At 40.7% G+C, this 20,297-nt stretch overlaps 2 protein-coding genes across 3 annotated transcripts in view; both read right to left on the minus strand.

Annotated features, from left to right (window-relative positions):
* Positions 1–963: 963 nt before the first annotated feature.
* RBMXL2 (RBMX like 2) lies at positions 964–2,145 on the minus strand. The gene has a single exon (XM_055422534.2). The coding sequence runs from the start codon at positions 2,143–2,145 to the stop codon at positions 964–966; it is 1,182 nt and encodes a 393-aa protein (XP_055278509.2).
* A 6,649-nt stretch (positions 2,146–8,794) lies between these two features.
* The window catches only part of NLRP14 (NLR family pyrin domain containing 14), a 35,293-nt gene continuing 23,790 nt past the window's right edge, over positions 8,795–20,297 (minus strand). For both annotated transcript variants that reach the window (XM_055422535.2, XM_088843460.1), the window contains exons 9-11: positions 18,534–18,704; positions 9,622–9,792; positions 8,795–8,930 (exon numbers count right to left, since the gene is read on the minus strand). In XM_055422535.2, coding sequence (XP_055278510.2) covers positions 8,795–8,930; positions 9,622–9,792; positions 18,534–18,704 — 478 coding nt within the window. The remainder of the gene's footprint in view (positions 8,931–9,621; positions 9,793–18,533; positions 18,705–20,297) is intronic.

Genomic DNA, 20,297 nt, shown 5'->3' on the forward strand with positions numbered 1-20,297 from the left:
GCTCTAATGATGCTTACTTTTGATTCTTCCACCCCTAGTGAGGAGAAGACCAATTTTCCAATTTCCTAGAGCCAAAGGGCAGTAGCTTGCAGTTTGGAATAGAAGCCATTTGGATTTCCAAATCCACCAATGATATATTTTCTATCACTTCTATATATTTGTTAATAATTTGGTGGTGAAAATGAATGGTATTGATTTTAAGAGGGGTGGTTTGCAGCTTTGTGGTTGGTTGGCCAAATCTTTAATATAGTATTCCATCCTAGTTCAACACAAGAGTGGTACTTTGGGGAGCAAGGGAATAGGAAATTCTGCAGATTTCAAAGTACGAAAAAAGGCAAAATATGCCCAGCAATTTCCTTTTTTTTTTTTTAAAGACTTACTTGTAAATAGAACTTTCTTTATATATATTGATCTAAGCGGTTTCTGTTGTTGCTGTCAGTTGTTTGCTTTTTAATACAGGTAACACTGAGATTTAGTTTGAAAGACACCTTGAAATCTCAGGAGTCGCACACACCAATCCCTCCCACTCAACCTCCCCCCTCCAATCTAGCTGGATTTGAATGTAAAGAATGATCCAATTTTCCATCTTAGGTGAGTAGATCTTTCTAAAAGATCTTAGAGCTTTCGGCCTCATTTATCAGGAAAATTTAGAAGGAAGGAAGACTTTAGGAGAATTTCTACTTGGAAATACAAGACGACTAGTAAGCAGGTTCAAATCGTATGCTTTTAAATGAGCTTGTTGAAAGAAACGTTAACAATTCCAGAACGAAATCAAAACGAGTTTAAACTTTTTCCTCTCAAATGCACACACACAAAAATAATCATGTAAAAGTAGTTAACAGGAAACTCTTAAAAAGTGAAAAACAATTCTTCCTTGCACTAGTCCTTGGGTAGTTACCACAGAACAGGCTCTTCTTCTCTTGAGCTTCTTTGAAACCTGGTTTTGGTCCCAAGGTTTGTTGCTTAGTATCTGCTCCGGCCTCCTCCTCTCTCCGAGCGGCTCCCCAGGCGGCCTCCGCCTCGGGGGACCCTGCGGCCAGACCGGCTGTAAGACTCGCGTGGGGGCGGGCACCCCCTCTCCACGGACTGCGGCAGCCCGCGATCCGCTCTGCCTACCCGGTCGCGGCCCCCGGAGTAGCGCTCGCTCCGGCCCCCAGCATAACCGTCGCGGCCGCCGCCATAGGCGTCGGGCGAGCAGCCGCGGTACTCCTCGTAGCGGCCGCCGCCGCCACCGTAAGATGGCGGGGGCCCACGCGCGGGGGCGGCGCTGCGGGGGTCCCCATAGCTCTCGAAGGGGTCTCGGTAGGAGCCTCCGCTCGGGTGATCCGCGTAGTCGCGGTCGCGCCCTCCGTAGGCGTCTCGGTCGCCGTAGCCTCTCGATGGACACTCATCCCGGGCGCTGGAGTGGCCGTAGTCGCGGTAGGTATACTCTCTGGGCGAGGGGGCAAAATCCCGGGGGTCGCGGGCGCTCGGGTAGTCGCGGCTGGAGTAGCCGTCTCGGGGAGAGTAGCCCCCCTCCCGGGAAGCCAGGTAGGGATCCCGGCGCGGCGGCGGCTCCCGGCGCGGCGGGCCCTCATAGCCGTCTCGCCCTCGCGCGGCCGAAGCCCGCCCGCGCATTCCACCACCGCCGCCGCTGCGAGCCGGGCCCGACGGCGCGGCCCTCTTGGGAGGTGGGCCGGCCCTCCGCGGTGGCGGCGGCCCGCGCTTCATGGGTAGCGGGGCCCGGGAGGGCCGCAGGTCGAAGTCGCCCGCGTAGCCGCCATCATCCGCAGGCCCTCCACGGGACGGGGGGCGCCGCGGGCCGCCGCCGCGGGCCCCGCGCAGGCCCCTCGAGCGGCCCCGGCTGCGGGACAGGGGTGGGCCCCGCCGGCCGCTCTCGAAAGCCGGTTTGGTGGCCTGGGCCACCTTGATGGCCTTACCATCCAGGGACTTGCCGTTCATGTCTCTCACGGCGGCCTTGGCGTCTGCCGGACTTTCGAAGGTGACGAACGCGAAGCCCCTGGACTTGTTGGTTTCTCGATCTTTCATCAACAGCACCTCGGAGATGCGGCCGTACTTGCCAAACGCGGCCTCGAGGGATTTCTCGTCAGTTTCGAGGTTGAGCCCCCCAATGAAGAGCTTCCCCGGGCGATCCGCTTCCACCATGTCTGCCGGTCGGGTGGTCGGTCAGCGGCGGTGTGCGGCGAAGGCGAGCAGTCGTCGTGCCTTCTGAGCCCGCTGGTCGAGGGCGGCTCCTACTGGTTGGGCGGGGCGTCGTCGCGAAACCCCGGAACCGCAGTTCTCGCCCCCCGCTGCGCAGGCGGAACGCTCCGGTTTGTGCCTCTCTGATCTGGTTCCCTCAGCCTGCTCGGCTCTTGCTGGTTGTGATTGGTTGGTGGTGCCGGGGCCGTAGTCCCGCCGACGTCGAGGAAGGTTGACGGTTTTGTAACTTTTTTTCCAGTCGTTAAACTTCGGCTGATTAACCTATCCTTGGCTTCAATTCTTTTGATTCCTGAAAGCTCCGCTGTGAAATGAAAAGCCGTTAGGTTGAAACAAAAAATGTTCCCCGTTGTTCTTAATGAGAAGAATTTTAATGCATTCCAAGTTACCCAAACCACATTCAAACAGAAAAATTAATCGAAAAATGGAATAAGAACAATTTTAAAGTTTTTAAATGAATTTTGTACATAAAATGTATAAGATATTTTGCATTGCCAAGGGGTGAGAGAACTTGGTAAGTGGAAGGTTCCCTGGTAGAATAGGAAGGAGAGGGAGCCCTTCTTTGGATGCACCATCTTTCCCTTCTCTATTTTCTTCCGTTTTTCAGCCTTCAAAGGACTCGTAGTTGCGTAGTATTGAAACCGTCCTTTCAGATAAGTATTGAACAGAAAGTCACCTCAGGGACAAAGTAAAGGCAAATGTGAAAGCACGCAGACACCTGTCAAAGTCGCACCTAAGCAAGCAAAGAACACTAAAGGCTTCACCTCTTAACCTTGAGAGAAGAGGCAGACCTCAGGAAAACAAAACATTCTGGGTTCATTCAAACGAATTACACGATTCAAATTTGTTCCTTATGATAGTCTCTGAATGGAAGTAAGTGTGAAGAGTAAATTAGTGAACTCTCGTTTCCTGAGAGGAAATGGTCTAAAACCATTTTTTTCTTTTTTACTGTATTGACTCTGTGTGTGAATAATGCTACATTTGTTTATCGCCATAGCATTTAATCTTGAAAAGGGTAGTAAAAGGCATTTTTTATGATGCTTCTGATTTTAATAAGGGCTCTTCTAAGGTTTTGTGATTTTTTTTTTAGCATGCATGAATAGAAATGAAAGTTTAAGTGGATCACATCAGTTTACAGTAACAATTTTTTATTAAATAGTAACATAATTTTAGTATATTCACTATTAATTTATTTCTGAAGTAAACTTACCTGTTTGGGAGGTATTCGTTTTTAAATATATTAATGAATTTTGTTTGTTCATACTTAGAAATTTTACATTTCCAAGCATAAAAGGTCTTAGCCAATATTTTCTCTCCCATACCTAGCTGAGGAGATTTTTGCCCAAATTTCGCTTAGTTTTTCAGTCTAGTTAGATTTTTTTTAATTTCTTGACTTAGTTTTTGTAAGATATACTTTTTTCTAAAATTACCATTTTTGTTCAACTTGAAAATTGATTTTTTCAATAGCCATATCCTGTTTTGCTTTATTTTATGTGATCACTCTTGCCAGAAGTTTATCTTTTGAAAGAACTAGCCTTTTTCTTTGCTCATCCTCTATCTTGATTTTATTTGCTGCTATTGTCTTTTTCACCTTCTTTCCATAGTCTTTGGATTTGCAATCTATTATTTTCATTCTGGACTTTTAGATAAGGTTCAGTTCAGTTCAGTTGCTGTCGTGTCCGACTCTTTGCAACCCCATGAATCACAGCACGCCAGGCCTCCCTGTCCATCACCAACTCCCGGACTTCACTCAAACTCATGTCCATCGAGTCGGGGATGCCATCCAGCCATCTCATCCTCTGTCGTCCCCTTCTCCTCCCGCCCCCAATCCCTCCCAGCATCAGAGTCTTTTCCAGTGAGTCAACTCTTCACATGAGGTGGCCAAAGTATTGGAGTTTCAGCTTTAGCATCAGTCCTTCCAATGAACACCCAGGACTGATCTCCTTTAGAATGGACATTATAAGTCAACTATAATCCAATATAAAAATTAAAAATCTTTTTAATGTTTTTCATGATGGATCTATAAATCCTTCTTCCTCAAATGCTTTGTTAACCAGCATCTCACTGGTTCTCTAATGAATTGATAATATTCTTTAATAAGGGTTCATTTTGCATTTGTATAAGAGCCATGATTTAAAATCCTTGAAAATTATTTTACTACATCACTGGATTCTCAATGAACCAATTGGAGTCTTTGGAAGACATTTAAAACTAAAGCAGGGAAATAAAAGAAATCTTTTCTCCTTGGTTGCTAAGCTGAAAGCATGTGAGCTCAAAGCTGCCTGTGACATATTTCTACTACATTTACCCATTGCCATAGCCTCAAAATATCTAAAGGAAATTTTTAAAGAATTCTAAGAAAAAAAGAAAAATTTTCCATTAAAAGAGTTAAAGAAAATGTTCTGAATAATTTATAGTTTGAGCAGGAAAAATTAGTACAAGATGATTTGAACTGAATAATTAAAAAGCTTGATTTAAGGGGCATATATACATACATACACATATTCTTTTCAGGCATATGTAGAAAATTGATTATATACTAGGCCTTGAATTATATCTTAACTAATTTCAAAAAATGTTTCCATATAGAACACATTATCTGAACTCTATTAGGTTAAAAGCAATAACAAAAAGGTAACCTTAAAAATGCCTAAGTTTGAAAATTTATAAGCACACTTCTATGTGACATGTCAGAGAAGGCAATGGCAAGCCACTCCAGTACTCTTGCCTAGAAAATCCCATGGATGGAGGAGCCTGGTAGGCTGCAGTCCATGGGGTCGCTAAGGGTAGGACACAACTGAGCGACTTCACTTTCACTTTTCACTTTCACACATTGGAGAAGGAAATGGCAACCCACTCCAGTGTTCTTGCCTGGAGAATCCCAGGGACAGGGGAGCAGCAGCATGTGACATGTGGGTTACAGAAAAATAAATTCGTGTAAATAAAAATATTTGGATATGAATGCTAATGAAAACAGTTCATATTCTGGATGGACTTGAAGGGTGATAGTGAAAGAAGGATGCTTAGTGAAAGAAGTCAGACAGAGAAAGATAAATATGATATAATATCACTTATATATGAAATCTAGAAAATAAGACTAGTGAATACAACAAAAAAGAGACTCACAGATACAGAGAACAAATGAGTGGTTACCAGGAGGGAGAGAAAAGAGGGAGGGGCAATATAGGGGCAGGGGGTTAAAAGACAAACTACTATGTATGAAATAAATAAGCTACAAGGATATACTGTACAACACAGGGAATATAGACAATACTTTCTCATAGCTATGAATATATAAACTTTAAAAATGGTGAATTACTATGTTGTACACTTGAACTGTGGTGTTGGAGAAGACTCTTGAGAGTCCCTTGGACTGCAAGGAGATCCAACCAGTCCATTCTAAGGGAGATCAATCCTGGGTGTTCATTGGAAGGACTGATGCTAAAGCTGAAACTGCAATACTTTGGTCACCTCATGCGACGAGTTGACTCACTGGAAAAGACTCTGATGCTGGGAAAGGTTGGGGGCGGGAGGAGAAGGGGACGACAGAGAATGAGACGGCTGGATGGCATCACTGACTCTGTGGACATGAGTTTGAGTGAACTCCGGGAGTTGGTGATGGACAGGGAGGCCTGGCGTGCTGTGATTCATGGGGTCGTGGAGAGTCAGACACGACTGAGCGACTGAACTGAACTGAACACTTGAAACTTATATAATGTTGTAAATCAACTCTACTTCAGTAAAGACTCCATGGTCAATGATGGGAATTCAATTAAAATGCAAATAGAAGGAAATTTATAGTCTTAATGCTTATAATAAAAGAGAAGGTTGGAAATCAATAAGAATCTAATTTAAGTTAGCATACTAACAAAGCAAATTCAAAGATAATAGAAATAAAAATAATTTTTAAGTCTGTAAAAAGAAAACAGACAAAATGTAAAGAATCAAACAACATTTGTTTTGACCGCCCTATTTGATTCTTTCACTATCATATTTGACTCCTTAACTATACTATTTAAAACTGCAAACCATTCCTAACATAGAGCTCTATTTACAATGAGGAAAGTGGTTTTCCTGATGCACAAAATTTAAGGAGTGCCAAAAAGCCCCTCAGGAATGAAGATAAATAATATTTTAGTGGAATATTTTTAAAAATAAAAATTAGAGCAAAAATATCCATGATAACCAAATGTTAAAAATTTAAATAAAGATGGTGTCTGACCTGGAACTTGCACAACCAGAAGAATAAGTGCCTTACTTGCCTCATCCTGATCCTGGTCCATGGGTTACCTGATAGCAGTGATACCTGTTCAGTTGAGTGATACCAGGCACGTGTGCAAAATGTAAATGGCATTGCTTCCAGTATACTGTTAGCTCAGGGTAAACAGTCTTTATGTTATGGGAGTACGTGACCAAAAAGACTAAATTTTATTAAATGCCCTTTCAATATATATTAAGATGATTATTTGGTCTTTCTCCATCAGTCAACTAATGGAATAAATTATAAAATTACTTCTAGTACCTGTCCTCTCGTACTTCTGTTACAAATCACAATAGTCATGGTATATTTTAACTGTTAGAAATAATTTTTAAATATATTTCATCTTTGAGTATATATTCATGTGACAAACAATTATAAATTTCTCTTTAGTATTATCTTTGTAAGTTCTATTATCAAAGTTTTTCTAACTTTATAAAATGAAATGGGAAAGTTTTCTTCCTCTGTAATAATCTGAAATTTAGTTAAAAAGACAAAAGAATTTTCCTTTATCTGAATGTTTGGTAGACATCACCGTGATTATACACAGTTTTGGGGAATTCCCTGATGGTCCAGTGGTTAGATCTGGGCACTTTTTTCACTGCCATGGGCCAGGGTTCAATCCCTGGTCAGGGAACTAAGATCTCACAGGTTGCACAGTGCAACCAAAAAAAAAAAGCAGCAGCATTTATTACTCCTTGGTTGGAGTTTTATTGGGGAAGCTTGGAAATCCTGTTGTTTATGAAGGATAAGATGCTGCTCACTGCAGCTCAGGGCTGCCCTATGAAAGGAATGCCACTTCCTTGATGTATGCTTTATTTTCTGTGTTTATAACAGCCTGAGGCTAGCTTTCTTTAGCCAGCACAACTGTATCACTGGGAGTTAACCTCATACTGACCCTTCTCTAGGTGTCATCTCTGCCAAATGCCACCTGTCATCACTGTTCTGTGTGCATATATCAGCTCCAGGAACACTACTTGTAAATTCTCACCCGATTGCCATCTGCCCCCTTCTAACTGCCATGGTTCACTCTTGTCTCCAGCCCTGCTATGCTGACTTGGGAGCTATTATACCAGCAAAGAGACAGACAGGGAGAAAAAGGATAAGAGTGTGGTAGACTACAGAAGGCCACAAATTCTCTAACACTATTCCCACCAACCAGTGACTGCCCTTGAATCTAGACTGGCTTGGACTGTTTAGATCAATGGAGTAATAGAGAATTGACTTTATGCCAGTTCTGGGCCTACCTTTTAAGAGAACTGGCAACTTCCCCTTGACTTTGTCAAGGCCTGAACCTCCATTCATTACTCCATCCCTGCTGGAGAGGCCCTAAGACTGGAGGGAAGAGGGGCCCAGCCTAACCCAGCCTGCCAGCCAGTCATCCTCTGCAAGGCACCAGGCATGTGACTGAAATCCTCTTCAGTCTTAAAGAGCAGAGCAATATGACTGTCAACTAAATATCACCACAAGACTCCAGGTGATGTCATGTGGAGCATAAGAAGTGCTTAACTGGGCCCTTTCTGGATTCTAATTCATCCAGTCATGAGATATAATAAAGTGGTTATTGTTTTAACCCACTATGTTTTTGGATGGTTTGTTACTTGGCAATAAATTGCATGGCAAGACATTCTCCCACTGAAAATTTTAGTATACCATGTTTCTGCCAAAAGAAGGAATCTGTATTTAGCTCTAGAAACTCCAATAATCTTCATATCTTCATTTATCTTCACAGTGAAAAGGCAACTCCTATTTCTATTGAGACTTGTTATTCTTAAAGAGTAATGTACCAAAGAATTGCCTGGGAAGTTATTAAACATGCCAGTGTCTGGGAACCTCACCCAGTAATCTAATTCAATAAATCTGGTATGGAGCTCAGAAATCTGCATTTTAAGAAAACACTCAGTGGTTTTGCCCCGACTGGTCCCAAGAACACACAGAGGAGCATTCAATAAAATGTGCTACAGATGGTGAGGCTGTGAAGAGAGCCATGGCAGCAGGCATGGAGAGAAAGAAAACTAAGGGGCTTTAACATAATCTTCCCTGGCCCATTCTCCAGTCTCATTTCCAGGCTTCTCACATCTGAATCCTTAAATTCTGTATTCAACTCAAACCATGTTATATTTTCCACAGAGCTTTATGTTTTCCATTTTATTGTAGCCTCTTAACTCCCATGTGAAGTAGAACAGACATTTTACAGAGAAGTGACTAATCCATATCTGACAGACATCACATGCTATATGTCTGGGCACGGAGTATCTGATGCTAAGAGCCTCCCACCCCACCTTGTCACTCTGAGGCCTTTATATTACTTCATTGAAGAACATCAGGTTCTTCAAATCAGAAACACTGCCACCAGGAACCATCTTCTCCCTCATGATCATTACAGTCCTGCTTAACAGCCAGGCGTAGATTGCTACTCCCCACAGCTTCCAGCAGCGTCTGGGCTTCCTCATCAAGGGCCTCTCTGCACAACCTGAGAAGACAAGGGAACACCTCTTCTTGCCACAAAAACACCTCTCAATTTTCCCATAGCCCTTTACTTTCTCTGAAGAGTTTATTTCAGGGGAAGAAAAGACCTGTTCGTAGAGAGAGAATATTAACATGGCTGGGCAGCAGGTAAGGAAAAAGAGATACACTGAGAGACATAGAAGTTGAAGGAAAATAGAGTACAAAAGATAAAGGGAAAACAGATTTAAGATTTTTAAAGGATCTGTCAAGAGACTTTTCCTATTCAAGCAAAATAGCTCTGTTCATGATTATGAAAACAGCCAACACATACACTGTTTATTATGTGCTAGCCGCTGTTCTAAACACTGCCTGCATGGACTCAGGTGATCTATACTCACAATAACCCTATGAGTAAATATTGTCATTTCACCAATTTTACAGACAAAGGAAGAAATTAGTACAAGTTCAAATATCTAGTAAGTGGCAGGGCCAGAGTTCAAACTCAGATAGTCTGGCTCTAGAGTTCTCGGCTCTTAACTACTACGCTACATTGCATCTCTTGAAATTCACTCTTCTATTTGAGAAAAACAAATAAGGGCCTGGAAAATACCCAAGGATTCACAATCAGGTTGATGCTGAGGCTTGCCATTAATGAGTGGCTCCCCAAATGCCTCATTCCAGGAAACTTCTCCCCTGAGAAGCCAATGAAGACTTACCCTAGAACCTGTAGTTTACATTCAGTAGACCCCAAGACTTCACTTAACTTGATAATTCCTTCACGCTCTAAGGTATTCATTGTCAGGCTTATTTTTATCAGGCCTTGGTTGCTGCTAAGAGTAGAACAGAGATCCTGACAACAGAGAGAAGTCAAACCACAGTGTTCCAACCTGAAGGGAAGAGAGATTAAAGATAAATGAACTTTATCTCATGATAGAGAGCATGCACACAAGAGACCTGTGATATGGGAGTGTAGGGTAACTCCAGAAGCTTAAAAAATGAGCACAAATAGGGTAAAGTCGAGGTATATAATATTCATTATTTCTAGATGTTTATGGGTTGAATATATCCCTTCCTTAATCATGAATTACAGGTTCATAATTATGGAGAAGGAAATGGTAACCCACTCCAGTATTCTTGCCTGGAGAATCCCATGGATGGAGAAGCCTGGTAGGCTACAGTCCATGGGGTCGCAAAGAGTCGGACACGACTGAGCGACTGAACAGAACAGAACAGAATTATGGTCCAGGAATAAATAAAATATGTAAGCACCCCAAGGAAAACGGAAGCAACTGAATCCTTAGAATTAAAAACACAGCAACGTAAGTAGATTTTAGAACTATGATGTTGAGTGTTAAAAGTCAAAGTATACAACACAGGGAAACAAACTAAATGTCCATGGACAGAGGAATGGATAAAGAAGATGTGGTACATATATACAATGGAATATTATTCAGCCATAAAAGGAATGAAATAATGCCATTTGCAGCAATATGGATGGACCTAGAGATTATCATACTAAGTCAGACAAACACCCTATGATATCATTTATAAGTGGAATCTAAAATATGATACAAATGAACTTATCTGTAAGACAGACTCCAGACATAGAGAACAATCTTGTGGTTGCCAAGGAGGAGTGGAGGTGGGGAAGGGTTGGATTTGGAGTTTGGGACTGCTGCTGCTGCTGCTGCTAAGTCACTTCAGTCGTGTCCGACTCTTGTGACCCCACAAGGCTCTCCCGTCCCTGAGATTCTCCAGGCAAGAACACTGGAGTGGGTTGCCATTTCCTTCTCCAATGTGTGAAAGTGAAAAGTGAAAGTGAAGTCGCTCAGTCGCATCCGACCCTTAGCGACCCCATGGACTTCAGCCCACCAGGCTCCTCCATCCATGGGATTTTCTAGGCAAGAGTACTGGAGTGGCTTGCCATTGCCTTCTCCGTCAAATGGCTTAGAGCCTTAAATATAAGACAAGACACCATAAAATTCCTAGAAGAGATCATAGGCAAAACGTTCTTTGACATAAATCATACCAATGATTTTTTAGGTCAACAGAAATAAAAATAAACAAATGGGACTTAATCAAACTTACAAGCTCTTGCACAGCAAAGGAAACTGTATGTGTGTATATATACACACACACACACACACATATATATATATATATATATATAAAGACAAGCTACAGAATGGGAGAAAATATTTGCAAATGATGTGACCAACAAGGACTTAATTTCCAAAATATACGGACAGCTCATACAACTCAACAACAACAAGACAACCCCGTCAAAAAATGGCAGAAGACCTAAATGGACATTTCTCCAAAGACATACAGATGGCCAATACGCACCTGAAAAGGTACTCAACATGGCTAATTGTTAGAGAAATGCAAATCAAAACTACACTGAGGTACCACCTGACAACAGAAGAATGGCCATCATTTAAAACTCTACAAATAACAGATGCTGGAGAGTGTGAAGAAAAGAGAACCCTCCTACATTGTTGGTGAGAATGTAAATTGGTACAGCCACTATGGAAAAGAGGAGAGAGGTTCCTCAGAAAACTAAAAATAGAATTACCATATGATCCAGCAATCCTGCTCCCAGGCATATATACAGATAAAATTATAATTTGAAAAGATACATGCACCCCTATATTCATAATAGCACTTTTTACAATAGTCAAGACATGGAAGTAACCTCGATGTCCATCAACAGATGAATTAATAAAGAAGAGGTGGTATATATACACAATGGAATACTACTCAGTCATGAGAGAGAATGAAAAATTGCCATTTGCAGCAACATAGATAGACCCAGAGATTATCATACTAAGTGAAGTAAATCAAAGAGAATGACAAATACTTTCTGATATCACTTATATGTGGAATCTAAAATATGGCACAAATGAACCTATCTATGAAACAGACTCACAGACATAGAGAATAGACTTGTGGTTACCATGGGAGAGGCTGTGTAGGGAATGCACTTGGAGTTTGGGGTTAGTAGATACAAGTTATTACATATAGAATGGATAAACAAGATCCCACTCTATAGCACAGGGAACTATATTCAATATTCTGGGATAAACTATAATGGAAAAGAATATAAAAATACATATATACGTATAACTGAGTCATTTTGCTATACTGCAGAAATTAACACAACACTGTAAATCAACTATACTTCAATAAAAAATTTTTAAAAGAGAAAGAAAATATATATATAATACTATGAACTGATGAAGTATGTTAAACTCAACCTTCTGGAATGGATGATTGCCCCCTACCAACTAATTTTAATTTTCACCTTCTGTTCACCTAGCTATTCAACATTTGAATGCCTATATAGGTGCTGGGTATATAATGTTTTTCAGTTACTGTCTACATGAAATACGCATTAAATGTGGTGGGGCAACAGTCCCAATAATTATGAAACAAGGTACATAAATATCACACAAAACAAACCTTATGGTAAAAGCATATATGACATAAGACATAAAAGCATTATGAGACATAAAATACTATCAAGAATTCATCAGGAAATAATCATTCTAAATTTGTGGTCACTAATAAAAGTCTCAAATATAGAAAATAAAAACTAACAGAACTACAAAGTGAAATACACAGATCTGTAACTATAGCAGAGATTTTAACATATTTTTCACAATAATAGAATTATCTGGAAAAAATCATTAAGAATACCAGATGATTTAAACAACAGAACTAACGATCTTAACCGATACAAAACACTGCAACCCACAACTTTTCATAATCTTTCCAAGTGCACTATGGAACACATATTAAAAGCTGACTATATAAGGGCCATGAAACAAATGTCAACAACTTTTTAAACACTGAAATCATGTACAGTGTATTCTCAGATGACGGTGCCAGAGGTTAAATATAAGAAGATAATAAGAAACCCTTCTTCTGTTTGAAAATTAAGTAGTACAGTTTAGAATAATCCATATGTTGAAGAAAAAAATCATAAGGTAAATATTTTAAACTCAAAAGTAACAAAAATACCACATATAATATCAAAATTTGTAGGATGAACTTAACGACTTAATGAAGTCTGTTGGAAAAGAAGGAAATATTTATGAGATAAACATCCAACTCAAGAATTTAGAAAAATAATGGCGAAATAAACTCAACAAAAATAGAAAAATATAGTAATTAATGAAACATGACTATCTAAACACTAGATATGTCTTAGAAATTAAGCAGATAATAACAGACACTTGCCAGTAAGTTTTAAATTTCAGATAAAATGGCTAACATCACTTGCCAGAAGTTCACCAGAAATTTCTGCCAAGTTCAAGGAAGAAATAATTACAGTTCTACACAGTCATATAGTCATATAGTTCTACACAGTCTACATAGTCATATGCTAAAACCACACTTGATTGGCTAAAATTTTAAAAATTAAGCTTGACAAAATTGACAAGAATAGAGTAACAAGAACTCTTACACACAGCCAGTGGTAGCATAATGGGTGTAATCCTTGGGGATATCCCCAATAATATAATAATTCCACTTCTAATTATTTACTGTAGATAAATGTGTACACACCTGTCTTACAATCCATGTATTAAAATGGGCTTCCCAGGTGGTGCTTGTGGTAAAGAAAGTGAAATTGAAAGTTGCTCAGTCATGTCCGACTCTTAAGACCCCATGGACTATACAGTCCATGGAATTCTCCAGGCCAGAGTACTGGAGTGGGTAGCTTTTGAACTCCCCTGGCAATGCAGGAGATCGGAGTTCAATCCCTGAGTCAGGAAGATCCTGTGGGGAAGGAAATGGCAACCCATTCCAGTATTCTTGCTTGAAGAATCCCATGGACAGAGTACCCTGGTGGGCTACAGTCCATGGGGTTGCAAAGAGTCAGACATTATTTACTGGAGATAAATGCGTAAACACCTGTCTTACAATTCATGTTTTAAAATACCCATAGCAGCTCTAATCATTAAAGAAAACAATCCAAAAGTCCACCAACAAAATAGACTGAGCGACTAAGTCCAGCACAGCACAGAAGACACCTATAATAAACACAAACCTCAATTAAATAGAGTTGGGAGACCAGAAGGGGGAGATCTCACACCCTGCAAAGATAGCTCTGCCCAACAAGGACTTCTTTCCTAGCAAGGACACAGCCAGTGAAAAGCCAGACTCTTAGTTTGCTGTAGCCCCCCAGCTTCCTTTTCCTCTCTATAAACACGTTCTCCTTTCCTTGCCATGTAGAGACTTGCACATGGCTCATCATGGTTACAGACCCCAAATTACAATTCTCTGCGGATCCTGAATAAATCCATTTTTCCCAGAGAAATATCTGGCAGTCTATTTGTTTCAGGTTAGCAATAGTTGGTAGTATGGTCATTCACTGGAATCTTTCATAGCAATAAAAATGAGTAAAAACAGCCACGTGAAACAACTAGATGACTCTTATAATCATAACATTAAGCAAAAAAAAATCATTACACAAAAGAATACATAAAGTATGATCCCTGCATAGAAAGTTCAAAATCAAGCAAAATTCAAATATATTGTTTATGATTACATATATTATATAAATCTATAGAGGGAAACACAAATTACTGCTGTAAAAGTCAAGATGTTTACTTCTTGAACAGGAGAGAAGCTGTTGTGATTTGGGAGGGATAACTGAGGGGAGTTTAGTTTACTGGAAAAATTCAATTTCTGAACCTGACTACTGAACCTCAGTAGTTTTATTTATTTTTCTGTATATTTTATTTTATAAATAAAATGTTTAAAATATGATTTGGCAGAGCTTAAAAGTAACAGAAGAAAAAAATTATAGAATGAAGCCCACATTAAAAGAAGTCACAACTGCTAAAAATACACTTAGGAATATGTAGCATAAGTTAGAAAGATCCAGCAAAAGAAGAGTGAGTTTTAAAAGATTAAAGAATATACATAAAGCATTGTCCATAATTACGGAAATACAAAAGAGATCCAACATAAGCATAATTAGTAATCCTGAAAAAAAATTAAGTCAAATAGATAAGCAGAAACTAAAGATTGGAAAACCTACCAAAAAAAAAAAAAGCACAACCTACATACTTAAATGGCACACCATTTCCCCAGAAAAATATTGTTAAAGAAAATTCAACAAAGGCCAAAGGGAAAATTCGAAGGATATATAGCCCCCTCCCCCATTTTTTTTAAACAGTAAGGATATTAAAGGGGAAAAACCAACTGGTTTCAGACTTTTCTACGAGATTCAATGCTAGCAGGCAGCGGACTCTTCAGAACTCTAAGAGGATAACCAAAATATTATGAAGAAAATCAAATGTGCTCATTCAAGTTCATAGAAAACTAAGACATTTTCAGATATGCAAAAAATAAAATATCTCTGGACTAGCCCCTGAAAATTAAATAAGAAAGATTACTGACTCTACATCCCTCACTAACTCCTGGTCTACATTCCTTAGAGGAGCAGTTTAGTCAAAAAATGTGACAATCCATGCTCATCTCTCTTTGGCTACCTCCTGGGTAATGATTAGGATGAAAGGGATGGAAGCTTCTATAAAAAACTATTTTGAAGTTTCAGGATTGTATTCTGGTCATTCTTGGGCATGATGCTTTTCTCTCCTGAAAAGCAACGCCAGGTGACCCTGACTGATACACCCTCCAGGTGGCAGGTCAGCCATAAAAGGACTTTGGGATTCAAACTTAATTCAGATCAGATACCTGGATTCTCTTTTGGACTGACAAGGCCATAGCTCGTGAAAATAACAATCGTTTGGTTGAGTACAATGCTGGACAACTCCCCAACAAGCCAACATGTGGGATATAATGGGTTTCTATAAATACTGTAAAATTGCTTTTGTTCCTCTCCTGCCTGATCCCTCTGGACGGAAGGCCTGGTGCTGGTGGGGGATGATTAGAGAAAAAGTGAAGTTATAGACACTGGGATGGGACACACCGAGTTCATGACTGGGAGGGAGACTAACAGCACTAATAGCTGGAGCAGGCACACCTTAGAACCTGAGAAGTTCAGGAAGTGGGAAGAACCACCATGGTTCTCTTTGTCACCCTGGATCCAACACTGCCACCTGACAAATAATTACGCGGTTTGCTTGAGTCAAGCAGTAGCTGGCACCCGGACCCACTGCCCAGTTGTCATGCCTGTCTACATGCTATGAAAACAGAAAATCTCACATGGGCATGGCAGGTCCTCAACTATTCTGTTATGCCTGCGGCCTCAAAGGCAGACCCCAAATGTAAGATCCCTTTCACAGGGCACCTGGTATCAACTTGTTTCAATCTGTCTGATGCAAATTCACTAAGATTCTCTTAATGCTGGAACAGCCTGGGTTATGCCACATTTGGCAAACAAAGCAGTTGTAACTCCTCAGTGGCACTGCCTGCCCGATATAACCAAAGCAAGACAATGGTGACCCAAATCAAATATAACAACAAACCCCACACTGGAGCCACCTGTGCACCTTCAGGTTATATGTTTGCATGTGGGGAAGTGTAGACCATTGAAGGGCTCTTTAATGGCTAAAGCATTGCTTCTGGCCCATCTTTTGCCTCCTTTATTTATTGCCAATGACACCAGGAGCAGGTCATTCTAAATTCCCTTTCTTGAATTATAATTGAAAATTGGACACATTGTTCCTTTAATTGTTACTCAGCTGGCAAAGCCCAGGGCCCTGGGGCATGTTTTAAATCAATACTGCAAATTGGCCTCATCCTGTGCTTGGAGTCCTGTTGATAGTGACCTTAATTAAATGGCATAGAGACAAACTGAACAAATTTGGCCCCAGCCTTTGTTGGTCTCACTAATCAGAGTGGCCAGTGGAGTGGCATATCTGTGTGAAAATTCACCAGAAGCCAAGACTTCTGTAGAAAACTATTTCTGCTGTGTAGAAAATTTGTTGGAAATTGTTGGGAGACATTCTTCTGTGGCTATGTCACCCTCCTACATGTTTTACTGACAAAAATGCAAGGTCCCAACAACACTTTACCTGATCGTTCCCTGGGACGTGTGTGCAGTGAGCAACCTTAAGGGATGAAGAAATGTCTCCCTCCAGGACAAAGGGCAGGCTTGCTCACTGCTGACTATGAAATGATGGGTCCCCCAAACTCAACGTTCCTCTCCTGGAATGCAACAACTGCCTGTGCAGGCATCCACTGAGTCCTACACATCGACCCTGTGGGACCTGGGGCACAAGGGAAACTGCCAACAAACATGCCCAATGCTTATGTGGCTATCCTCTGAGTAATCAAGTCCTCTGTCTCTGATAGGATCCCACTCTCCTGGCAGGATGCATTAAACAGTAACTGGCTAAAACAGGCAGAATAAAATTAAAAGTCAGATCCAAAAGTAATATCATAATTATTGTGAAATATATATATATGTAATACATATATTTGTGTGTGTGTAATATATGTATATATAAATATTTGTAAATTGTCAATGGAAACATAAAAAAAGCAACACTTTCTTAGAAGAGCCAGGAAGACATATCATAGTGTCTAGGCTTCCCACATGTAGAGCAAATTTCTTGACCCAGAGGTCAATAATTTATGCTGTATAAGTAAAAATGTACTGCTGCTGCTGCTGCTGCTGCTGCTGCTGCTAAGTCACTTCAGTCGTGTCCGACTCTGTGTGACCACATAGACGGAAGCTCACCAGGCTCCCCCGTCCGTGGGATTCTCCAGACAAGAACACTGGAGTGGGTTGCCATTTCCTTCTCCAATGTGTGAAAGTGAAAAGTGAAAGTGAAGTCGCTCAGTCGTGCCCGACCCCCAGCGACCCCACGGACTGCAGCCTACCAGGCTCCTCCATCCATGGGATTTTCTAGGCAATAGTACTGGAGTGGCTTGCCATTGCCTTCTCCGAAAAATGTACTAGCCAATACCAATCCATTCAACATTTAAAGAAAATAAAAATTTAAACATTATTCAACATAAAAAGTACTCAGAACATCGGATGAGATTTTGTTAGATTGCAAGCTCCTTGAGACCACAGACAGCATTTTTCCAGGTAGAAAATGATTAGTAAAACCTTTGATTTACTAAGAAAAATTAATTCAAGGACAGATGGAATATCCGAAGGATGACAGAACATAGCAGACCTAAATTAAGCACTATTTACTTAATATAGGACTGATGCTAAAGCTGAAACTGCAATACTTTGGCCACCTCATGCAACGAGTTGACTCACTGGAAGACTCTGATGCTAGGAAAGGTTGGGGGCGGGAGGAGAAGGGGACGACAGAGAATGAGATGGCTGGATGGCATCACCGACTCTGTGGACATGAGTTTGAGTGAACTCCGGGAGTTGGTGATGGACAGGGAGGCCTGGCGTGCTGAGATTCATGGGGTAGCGGAGAGTTGGACACGACTGAGCGACTGAACTGAACTGAACTTAATATATACCATGTCCAAAGCACTAAGGGGGACACAAATGTGAAATGTGGCTTCTATACTAATAACATGTAATATACCAATTTGTATATATGAAATTCAGATTTTCATTTTTGAGAATAATTTACCTTCTAGCCCCATTAAGTTTTCATCCTCTCTGCATATACTAAATTTCTTCTAGGTATACAAGCCACCAAATAGGTATCATTTTCCTAAGGAAAACCGAACTCACCCAAGCCTCTTAATATTGCAGCTTGGATGTCTCAAAGCCTCAAACAGAAGTTTCACTCCATCATCCTGCAAGTCATTGTTCCCGAGGTCCAGGCTTTGCAAATTTGGGTTGTTCGAAATAGCAGAAGCCAGATCCAGGCAACATGCACTAGTGAGAACACAGCCCATCAATCTGTGAGAAATAAAAAAGAGAAGTGAGATTTTCAGTTGTGAGGCTCTATTAGTTTATTCCTGGAAGGGATGCCCAGGCAGTTGAGCCTTTTTTTCCCTAAGCCTTTTCTATCTATAACCTAGGATGCAAACAGGAAGGTCTAGTGTTAAACCACTAAAAACAGATGGGATTGCTTAATAAGCAAGAAAAACCAACAGGTAAAACTTGCTTCCTCCCACAAATGGGTTGTTTTCTAGTAAGTTTCCCAAGTCAAGGGTATAAACATTTATTTCTACCTCTGCCAAAAAAAAAAAAGAGATCGGATATAACTTTCCTGAGGAATCCAAAGATCTCTGTGCCTTCAGTTTCTAATATATTTTTGAAATTAAAATGTGGTTAAGGAATCTAAAAGTACTGTTTCCAAAGAAGAAAGAAGCAAGCTACATACAAAAAGCTATTTCCTTCAAGTCCTTTGTAGGACATTCAAGAGCATTCACAATCTGGCCTTTCTTTCTCTTTCCATATTTTGTCCCCACCCTATTTTCCAACCATACACATCCATTTACCCTACCCCAAATATATCAAATCTATCTGCATTCCCCATCTTTTCTCTCTGCCTAGAATATCTGCACATAACAAAATCCTCTTTATCTTTCAAGCCTAAATTAAATAACTTTCCTCTGTCCCATTCCTTGCTCATTGGGACTTTGCCATATCCTTATAACATATGGAATCTATCATAGTTGGCTTTATATTTATTTCCCTGCTCTCAGCACTTTGTAAGTTGCCTTAGAATAAGAGCATAACCTTAGAGATAGCCTTTAGTCCCCTGAGCATCTAGCTCATATCTGTTGTAAATATCGGTTGAGAGAATAGGCATGCCTGCAGATTTTGAAAGTGGTTAAGAAGGCACAAATTTGTCTATGTGTTTACAGCAATGCTTAGGAGAAAAAGCAGGCTAAGCAAACATCTTGTGTGCATAGGCCACATAGAAATTATATCTCTGTAGCTGAAATGACGGAGAAGGCAATGGCAAGCCACTCCAGTACTCTTGCCTAGAAAATCGCATGGACGGAGGAGCCTGGTGGGCTGCAGTCCATGGGGTCACTACTAGTTGGACACGACTGAGAGACTTCACTTTCACTTTTCACTTTCACACACTGGAGAAGGATATGGCAACCCACTCCAGTGTTCTTGCCTGGAGAATCCCAGGGACAGCGGAGCCTGGTTGGCTGCCGTCTATGGGGTCACACAGAGTCGGACACGACTGAAGCGACTTAGCAGCAGCAGTAGCAGCAGTAGCTGAAATGAAGGCACTGGATTTAATGATAAACTCCATGAAGTAAATTTCTGTCTTCCAGGTAAATAATAATCAAAGAAACCAGAAAATCACATCGTAAACCATATCATATACATTTTCTCAGAGGAAGTACAGGTACTTACTGAATCCAAGAGTTCAGTCATCTCAGGGTTTATAGAAATGACAATCAACTATTAAACTCATTTGAAAATTTGGTTATCATAAGTCAACCCAATCTGGCCAAACGCTTCTGGATATACCATCGATCTTTAGCTTATAGTTCTAGGAAAACAGTGTTGGGCTTAGACCCTTAA

This window comes from Moschus berezovskii, chromosome 14 (genome assembly GCF_049115385.1).
Source record: "Moschus berezovskii isolate FMDL1 chromosome 14, NW_MosBer_1.0, whole genome shotgun sequence".
NCBI lineage: Eukaryota > Metazoa > Chordata > Mammalia > Artiodactyla > Moschidae > Moschus > Moschus berezovskii.

What these genes read in the sequence shown, in the direction of transcription:
- RBMXL2 (XM_055422534.2), bottom strand. Translation starts at nt 2,145, where the DNA reads ATGGTGGAAGCGGATCGCCCGGGGAAGCTCTTCATTGGGGGGCTCAAC.